General features: G+C 20.9%; 2 protein-coding genes across 2 annotated transcripts; both read right to left on the bottom strand.

Annotated features, from left to right (window-relative positions):
* Positions 1 to 1,065: 1,065 nt before the first annotated feature.
* On the bottom strand, positions 1,066 to 6,326 carry Rrp5 (Ribosomal RNA Processing 5). Its single transcript, XM_011497846.1, has 5 exons — positions 6,267 to 6,326; positions 4,960 to 6,193; positions 2,350 to 4,887; positions 2,110 to 2,275; positions 1,066 to 1,261 (listed from the first exon to the last, which is right to left on the bottom strand). Exons 1-5 carry the CDS (start codon positions 6,324 to 6,326, stop codon positions 1,087 to 1,089), a joined length of 4,173 nt encoding a protein of 1,390 aa, XP_011496148.1. The 3' UTR covers positions 1,066 to 1,086.
* Positions 6,327 to 7,240: 914 nt separating this feature from the next.
* LOC105360703 (NADH dehydrogenase [ubiquinone] 1 alpha subcomplex assembly factor 3) lies at positions 7,241 to 8,338 on the bottom strand. The gene is made up of 4 exons (XM_011497685.1): positions 8,312 to 8,338; positions 7,890 to 7,961; positions 7,699 to 7,810; positions 7,241 to 7,630 (listed from the first exon to the last, which is right to left on the bottom strand). The coding sequence occupies exons 2-4, from the start codon at positions 7,943 to 7,945 to the stop codon at positions 7,265 to 7,267; spliced, it is 534 nt and encodes a 177-aa protein (XP_011495987.1). The 5' UTR covers positions 7,946 to 7,961; positions 8,312 to 8,338; the 3' UTR covers positions 7,241 to 7,264.
* Between the last annotated feature and the right edge of the window lie 950 nt (positions 8,339 to 9,288).

Below are 9,288 nucleotides of genomic sequence, written 5' to 3'. Positions count from 1 at the left end.
GCTTCTTTTTTATACACTCAATAAACGTAAACTATAAATTGTGCATGGCACATATACTATCTTTTCAATTTCAGACAATAAGCAAAAACTACACTTTACTCAAATTTGTTTTACCTTTCTTAGTAAATATATGCGAGTATAAAAAATATGATAAAGAAAAAGTGATGTAACAATGAAACGCATATCGAGTATACTCGACGGTTGAACTGGGGGGGGGGGATATAACATAGTACCCTGTGTACATAGCCTACGCTAAAAAGAAACAGTTGTTGATAGTATGATACAACGAAGTAAGCTGCATCAATATTTTGTTTACACCTTATGTGTGTGTATTCCTGAGTGTTTACATGCATTTAATCTAATAATTGTATTAAATTTTTTATTTTTCTTATATATATTTGTAAATACCACTCTTTTTTATTGTAAGACAATTTAGCCTATGAATTAAAATTTCAAAATATAAAACTTAGTTCTATTATATAGCACATTACAAATATATTGTTGCAATTGTTAAAATACAAAATTATAAAAATGTACATAAATAAGTCTTTATAACTTTATGATTTTAAATTACTTATTTTAATAATAGCTTGAATTTAATTAAATTTAACAAAACTATTTTGTTTTTAACTAAACAATATCGAATTTATTTGTAATAATAATCTAATAATATTTGTATTAGAATTTTTCTATTGAAAATATTTAAAATGTAGCATATTTTGAAATACTTCACTTGTACTAATTACTATTTTTATGGATACAAGTTTAGAAATATTATTTCTTCAAATAGGAATAGTATGATAAAATTAATATAAATATAATATAAATTAGATCTATTAGAAATTAAATTTATTCAATTAATGTACCAATTTTTATAAAATATATATGTTATACATATATTTTTATAACTATATAAAAATAGTATAAAAATATAAACATTTTTAAAATAAAAAAAATTATTAAAACAAATTTATATTTAAATAAGAAAATAATAACTTCAGAATTTAAAATTAAACAGTTTTATTTTTAAGTAAAGTTTATTAATTAAGTAAACATATATTCTATTTAAAAAGTTTATTTAATTATTTAAATATAATCAACTTTTTTACACTGCTCTTCAACATATTTTACAGCAAGTGCCTGTATACGAAGAATGTTCTCTTTAGTTCCATATTTTTCTTCAAAGTTTATATATTTCTCGAAAAGAATTTTCATTTTTTTTGTAGAAAGATCTTGTGAAATTGCACGATCTAATATTTTTCTGAAAAAATTTTTAAAAATTTAGCCCTATATACTAATCATACAATCCTATTCATTATTGACAATATTCAAATAATCAGCATTAACCTATTAAAGTATCAAATATATTTAATAAAATTCAAACAGAAGATCACAATCGTTATTAACAATAAAAAATTAAACATTTTTAAGCACAAACTAATTTTATCTTTTATGTAAGAATTTTTTAATTCACAATAAGAAATAAATAATAATGAAAATTACTTTATTATAGAGGTAAAAGTATAATAAATTATATAAACAGAAACGATAATTTTAATATAATATTATTTACATCTAAATAGTTATTATTATTGATTTTATTAATAATAGGTACATTTTATTTGACATTTTATTTAAAATTTAATTTACATTTCAAACAATTGATATACCTAAATATATTTAAATTAATTGCAATAAATAAAAATTTATAGTTTATAACAACAAACTTCTGATTTTTGTTTATTTCTTTTTTGATCATTATACTTAGATTATAAATTTAGCCTTTTAATATGCTAATTTTTTATGAAAAGTGTATGTTAAATTAATGCATAATACACTACATTTCTAATCAGTGATAATATATTAAATTATTACAGATATAAAGTACATTTTTATTAAAAAAATATTTTAAATTACAAAACATTAATTTTTTTAAAATTTAGGAAATTGTATATAATATAATTATATTTAATTATAATTATATATAAAACCATAAATTTTAAAACTAAATAACTTTTATTTTTAATTTAAAGATATTTTTAATTAATTCACTAATAAATAATTCATTTTAAATAAATGTGTAGAAACCAAATAAAAATTAATTTTTACCTTGCAATTTCTATTTCACCTGACTTAACTAATGAGTCTACGTAGGAAAGCCAAACATTTGTTCTTTTCGAATAAGATGACAAAATTTGTTCAAATAATGTTTGAGTTCGTTCCTTGTCACCTAATTTATTCTCTAATTGGGCAAACTGAATCATGAGATTTACATCTACAAAAAGTAATAATATACTATACAAAATAAAGATAGTTTATAAACATATATTTCTATCCTAAACTACTTACGCTTATTTTTTGGCAATGATTGCAAAGCTCTTTGCATAATATCTCTTGATTTATTCTTCATTCCTATTTTTAAGAAAATAGCTCCACAGCTTATCCATGTTTCTGGATGCTGTTTGAATTTATTAATCATAGTTTTAATAATATTTTCAAGTTCAGATTGTTTACCAGTAATTGTATAAATAGTAAGCATATGTTCATAAATTTTTTTAACATCATTTGCTTTTATAGCTTCTTGAAAAACTTCAGTTAGTGATTCTGAAGATCCAAATCTTGATTCTAAATTCAATAAAGCTTGCCAAATGTTCAATTTCTCATTTTCTTCCCGAAAATTTATAACTTTTAAAGCACGTTTTGCTATAGCTCTTGCTTTCTCAATTTCAGTTGTTTGCAAATAATGTGCTATATACTGTATCCAAATTAATGAACTATTTGGATTAGATAAAACTAATTTATCAAATTGATCTACTGTTTGAGGTAACAAAGTACTTGCCAAAACTTCCTCACGTTCACGAATTTCTTTTTCTTTTTGTCGTTCAAGTGCATTTTTCTCTGATGTTGACAATTTTTTTTTTTTTAATTTCTTTGTAGAATCATTAACTTCATCATCACTTGAAGTTTCTATATCCACTCGTTCATTTAATAAGCTATTCCATTTAAATCTACACTTCGCAATATTTAAGTTAAGTGAAAAATTTGTGAAAACTTTTGGAGTCTCCTTTGTTATACAATTAATATTGTAGGTACATTGTTTATCTTTTTTTTTTGGTTTATTTGAATTTTTGTCACTATCGTTTTGTATATTTTCATTTCTTTTTTGACTTTTTAATTTAATTATTTCAATATCTTTATTTATTACTCCTTTATTTGTCATTTGATTAATTTCTCTTTTAATATTATCATTATAATTCATTTTGTATAATTTTTCTACCACAGTTGTATTTTTATTTTCATCTGTAGTTTCCATTTTACGTTTTAGTTTAAGTGAAGAATGAAATGGTTTTTGTTGTTCAATTTTATGGGTTTTAAATGCTGACTTAAGCATACATATAGGCAATAATAAATCAGCTTCTTTTTTATTTAAAATAGTGAAACATCTTATCTTAATTCCAATTTGATAAAGGTTAATATCTGGAATAGTGTCATTTAAATGTCTTCTAACAGGTAAAGTAACTAAAGTTCCTTTTGCTTGACCTTTGAGAATAGCTAATATAAACCAATTTGTAACCAACACTATTTTTCCTCTTAATTCAGTACCTATTGGTATCTTGGATAAATTATTTTGTTTAACCTGTATGCTATTTACATCATTATGAATCATTGTTATTTCCACATATTCTTGAGGATAATTGATCCATAAAACTAAACCTTCTATTTGATCTCCTTGCTTGTAATTCCCAAAAAAATTACCAGTGCTAACAATACCTTTTATATTTTTTTTTAATTTAAGTGTAAGTCCATAATCCATTATGTTTTCTACAGTTCCATTAACTCGTTCACCTATATAAATTTTTGAAATTGATTTACTAGCGTAAAAAATATTTTTTGACAATTCCAATATTTTATTTAAATAACAGCTTAAAACATTGATAGCTGTCATTTTATTTTCACATTCTGTTACATTTTCCCATATTTTATTTAATTTAATAGTTAAATTGATGCTTTGTGTTTCTTTGTCAAGTCTTAAAATTTTACCAAATACGATTTGGTTTTCGTATAAATACTCAAAGTTTCCTACTTCGTTTATAGGAACTGTAACATATTTATAAAATTTTGCAATTGGTAATAAAACTTTTATCGATTCTTTAAATATCTTTGATACAGAACATAATATACTATCCCCAGGATTTAAAGTACTCATTTTATAAGCTATTTCAGGAGCAAATGTTGAACTTAAAATTAATTTAGGGTATGTAGAAAATATAGTAGCAGATAATATATCTCCAGTTACTATTTTTGTTGCAAGCATTTTACCAATTTCATAACAAGGTGACATATGACCCGTAGGAAGAAATGCTATTATACTTTCTCTATTTTTATTTATAATTCTAACATGTATTCCAGCAATTGAAGAATCTATCACAATACCTTCAATTGTATCACCAATTTTATATTTGTAATTCTTAATTTTGCTATTTGAAAGTGCTAATATTATTTTATTTTCATGAATATTTATACTTTTAACTACTGTTTTAATAGTTTGCCCAATAACAAAATTCCAATTTTGTGATTGTTTTTGTAATGTTGTTTGATGATTAAGAAAATGTTTTGGTATCCAACCTTTTACATTACCAAAAAAACTAACAATTATTCCTTCATTTATAATTTTAATAATGGAACCATCATAAACTGAATTAATTTTAGCATCTTCTATTTTACATAAAATTGGTAATTTGCTTTCTACAAGCGATTTTTTTAAAGTAAAAATAATATTTTTTGATAATTTTAAAACTCTCGCAGTAAAACGTTGTCCAACATTTAATTCATTTATTAAACCTGAATCTGAAATTTGATCAAAGGGAACAATTCCAAAAATTTTACCTAAAACGAATATATAGAAATATAAAAATATAAGTAATAGTTAATTATAAATTTTTAGAAGAAATAAATTACCAGTTACAACATTAATATATTTTTTCTTTTCATTAATAGAAGTGATAATTACTTCTGTCCTATTGCCTAGTTCTAAATCACTATGATTGATATATTCGATTAATTTTTTTTCTATTGTGCATATATATAATTTTGCAATTAAATCATAAGTAATTACTTTACATTTATGAACAGAATTTATACTAAATATAGATTCAATTTTTTTAAAATATGGTTTATTATGTTGTAAAGGGATATATCCTCGCAAACCTTTAATTTTCACAAAAATTCCTTTTGAGTCATAAGATACTACTTTTGCCTTGTTAATTATGTCTCCAATTTTTAATAACTTTGTTTCTTGTTCTAAAGATAAAAGACTAAAATAAGCTATTTTTATTAATGGTATAATGTAAAGAAGTCTACCAACTATCTCTTGCTCTTCTTTAAATGATAATAGAGAATGTTGTAAATAAAATTGATTAATGTAACCAATATATTTTCCACTATAATATATTTGTAAGCCATTTTTTGTTATTTTTTTTATTTTAAGAGAATATTGTGTTCCAGGAATTAAATGATCTAAACATGAAACATTTGTTTCTACATTATCTAAATGTTTTGATTTAACTGAAACTTTGATGGTAAAAATATTCTCTTCCACTTCAACATCTTTTATAATACATACAATTTGTTTACCGGGATAAAAATTAACTTTACATTCTACATCTTCTATACATAAAAATGCTCTTAAATTTTTTAATCCAGTTTCCAAAATATATCCATGGTCTTCAATACTTTTTACACTCAGAATAATTTTTGAACCTTTTGTTAACATTTTTGGATTTAAATTCTGATTAATTAAATATGGTTGTAAAGATAAATATATTTTTTTAGAGTCAATATCTTTTACATAACAAATCACATAGTCTCCTTTCTTATATAAATTTGTTAATGGTATTAATTCATTTATTACTTTTTTATTATTTGTTATATTTTTTAATAAATTAGTATAACTTTCACTAATATCTACTACTTGTATTTTCCCTTTTATTTGTCCAGGTAATGACACAATTATATAAATATCTAGAACTTTGAAAATTCTACCCAAAATAATCATTTCTTTATTTAAAGTTGAATATTTTAAATTTTGAGCTAGATTCAAAGTTATTGATTCACCTTGTATTGATAATTTTTCTTTAATTTTATCTTTATATTTATATTTTTTGAGTTTACATTTTGTTAATTTAGAAAGTGACTGAAAAGAATGTTATTAAAGTTAAACATTATGTAATTTATAAATATTATTGTTTAAAAATATTTTTTCTTACCGTTTGTGAAGATTTAATATTACGTGATTTACCTTCTCTAGGAAAATGTTTTAATACCATCTAAAAATAAGAAAATAGCAATATAATTAAATATTATAGTAAATATTTGATAAACTTCTTTACTTTTAATACAACTAAAATACTAATTAATTTATTATGGAATAATCAGATTATTTCAGAACTACAGTTTAAGAAATATTTTAAATAATTTAATTACTGTATTCTTACTTTATCGAATCTTTTGTAAAATAATATAAGGGTTATTTATTCAACTTTATACCTTGTCTGCAGAACTTTCACGTGATGTGTTAATAAAATTTATAGGTTAATTTTCATTAAAAAAAAAAAAAAAAAGCGGCATTCAAGATATTAATTTAAAAAGCATAAAATAAATTAATTATAGGTAATTCAAAAAATAGCTTTTTGAATAATAGATCTATTAATACATAGAATTATAAATTGTATTAAACAAATAAGTATTTTAAATAATATATTTTAAATATACAACTACACTAAAAAAATAAAGTAAATTGAAAATCATGTATTTGATATTTTGTAAATTTCTATTTTTTTATAATTGTTATAAAAATAAATAGTTCTTTGAATTTAAATAATAATTTTATTTTATATTTATCTTGAAATAATTTATTTGTAATTAAAAAAATATATTGGATAATATATACTTTAAATGTATATTAATAATTATATTAGTTCAATTACTTACATATATAAATAATCAAATTATAATTTCTTTATAATCTTATTTTGTTTATTTCTATTATTTTATCATACTTGTTAAAACTGAATTTTGAGTAGCTTTAAAATTGTTTAATCAGCAATTACTATTTTTAATAAAAAACTAAATTATATAAGGTTAAGAGTTTATAATTATATTTTTCAGTTTATAGAGGTTTTGTTTATTTTAAACATAATTATCCGATTTCATTTTATTTAGAAGACTCAAAATTATAGTTTAATAATATAATCATTATTATCATCTATTCAATTATTCGTTTTGATAACCAATTTTTTTTTTTTGGAGGAATAAGTGCGGCTGCTCCATATCTATTTTCATGATTGATAAAATTAAATGTTGCACAGGCATGATAAACTGGTAATATCTCTGTTAAAATTTTATATTTTCTAAAAAGTTCTTTAATATTATGCAAAAATGGAGTATTATATGAATATTTATCATCTAATCCAATAATAAATATATCTAATTTTGGCTCAAGATTTAACAAAAGTGAAAAAGATTCTTCATTCATATCTAAAGAAGAAGCAATATTCCAGCATAACATAGTTTTTGGAAACATTATCATAGGACCTATTACTTTAACTCCATTATTTAATAGAAATCCATTCTAAAAAAGAAATTTAAGATTAAAAATTGTTTAAATGTTTGTTTTATATTTATCCTATTAAATCATACCACATAAATTCCTTTAATCATCAATACATTATCAATATTGTTATCAAAAAGTGTTAAGGTTGAATTACCATCTCTTTTATATAAATAATTAGTTGATGTTACTGATAAACTTCTACATTTATTAAAATAAATAAAGTATAATTATAATTTCATAATTTAATAAAAATATATAGATATAAAGTTTAAACTACCTTTTTAATAAATAAGATGAAGATGAAGTTAAAAGTGTTTTAAACAGATTTGCCATAATATTTACTTAATATCTAGAAGTATAACAATTAAATTTTTATCTTAAATGTATAAAATTTGTAAATACAATTTTATATACAAGAAAAATTAATATAATTAATTTTAGACACTCTTAGTTATTTTAAGTATAACTCTTAAATATTTGATTAAGATAAATTATCAAACAAATTTTAGGTATTAAATCAAAAGGTGTACACGCGCAGCTTTTTTATGCATGCGCAAACGAAATCAAAACATTGTTTTTTTCGAATTTATGTAGCTTAATATCGAGTTTTTAGGATATTTAAACAAGTATTAATAATAGCAGATTACTTGTATAAAAAATTATAAAATAATTTTTATTTATCTACAATAACTTAATTACAATAACTTATTTATTATTTTAAATTTTATATGCAAATTACTATTTTAAACATATATATTTTATTGATATAAATAGAATTTGAATCATATAATGAATATATTTAGATATATTTGTATTATTTGGGTATAAATTAAAAACCACAGAGTAGAATCACCATAAACTTTGCATTTTCTAGAAACAACGAGAACTACATCGTTCGACAAATAGTCTTTGATATGCATGGTTAACATTGACATTATAACTGTGGGCTTTGATTTATAATTTTTTAATTCAAAATTTAGACTTTAATTAATTAACTACATTAAATTAAAAAAATTTGACAAATGGTAGACTTTTAATTTGACAAATAATAGATTTACACTGGAAACTTTCTTATTATTTTTGTGTGTAAGGATTTTCGAATACTCAAGATATGTAATTTAAATAATTCAATAAAAATTATTTAATAAAATTATTTTCATTTGAAATATTGTCATTTTTTTAATAAGGAAATAATATAAAACTTTAATATCGTATAATAAAAGTGAAATCAATTAATTCTATTTTTTAACAATGAAAATGAAACAATAAGAAAATAGAATTTTTTACACGTGATAATAAATTAAATAGCAATTATTTATATTACATACAATTATTATGTGTTATACTATTTTGCAACAAAAGTAATTTACCACATTATTTTACACAAAACAATGAAGTATAAAGAATAAAATTGTATCTTTGAAAATCATCAATACATTTTAAAATATCATAAACCAGGTAAATTACAAAGATAACTGTTAATAATGATAATCTCAGAAGCAAATACTGTTTAATTATTTTTGGTAAGTTTAGTATGCATCTGAAGTCTTTAAACATTTGCTAGTTCTTTGCAAAATCGGATTACTTATTTGTAATATAAGAACTGGTATGAATGGTACGAAGATAAGATATGTAAAATTCTAAATATTAAAAACAGAAATATCATAAACAAACAG

Source organism: Ceratosolen solmsi, unplaced genomic scaffold, assembly GCF_000503995.2.
Source record: "Ceratosolen solmsi marchali unplaced genomic scaffold, CerSol_1.0 scaffold47, whole genome shotgun sequence".
In the NCBI taxonomy this organism is placed as follows: Eukaryota; Metazoa; Arthropoda; class Insecta; order Hymenoptera; family Agaonidae; genus Ceratosolen; species Ceratosolen solmsi.
Note: the sequence above shows the minus strand (reverse complement) of the source record. Positions and strands in the feature narration are given on the sequence as shown.

Excerpts from the sequence above, each read along its gene's own strand:
- Rrp5 (XM_011497846.1), bottom strand. The coding sequence starts at position 6,326 with ATGGTATTAAAACATTTTCCTAGAGAAGGTAAATCACGTAATATTAAA. Across the intron at positions 6,194-6,266 it reads ATATTAAATCTTCACAAACG|TCACTTTCTAAATTAACAAA; the intron begins GTAAGAAAAAAT and ends CATTCTTTTCAG. Across the intron at positions 1,262-2,109 it reads GGTGAAATAGAAATTGCAAG|AAAAATATTAGATCGTGCAA; the intron begins GTAAAAATTAAT and ends AAATTTTTTCAG.
- LOC105360703 (XM_011497685.1), bottom strand. The coding sequence starts at position 7,945 with ATGGCAAATCTGTTTAAAACACTTTTAACTTCATCTTCATCTTATTTA. Across the intron at positions 7,811-7,889 it reads TCATCTTATTTATTAAAAAG|AAGTTTATCAGTAACATCAA; the intron begins GTAGTTTAAACT and ends TAATAAATGTAG. Across the intron at positions 7,631-7,698 it reads TGATTAAAGGAATTTATGTG|AATGGATTTCTATTAAATAA; the intron begins GTATGATTTAAT and ends TTTCTTTTTTAG.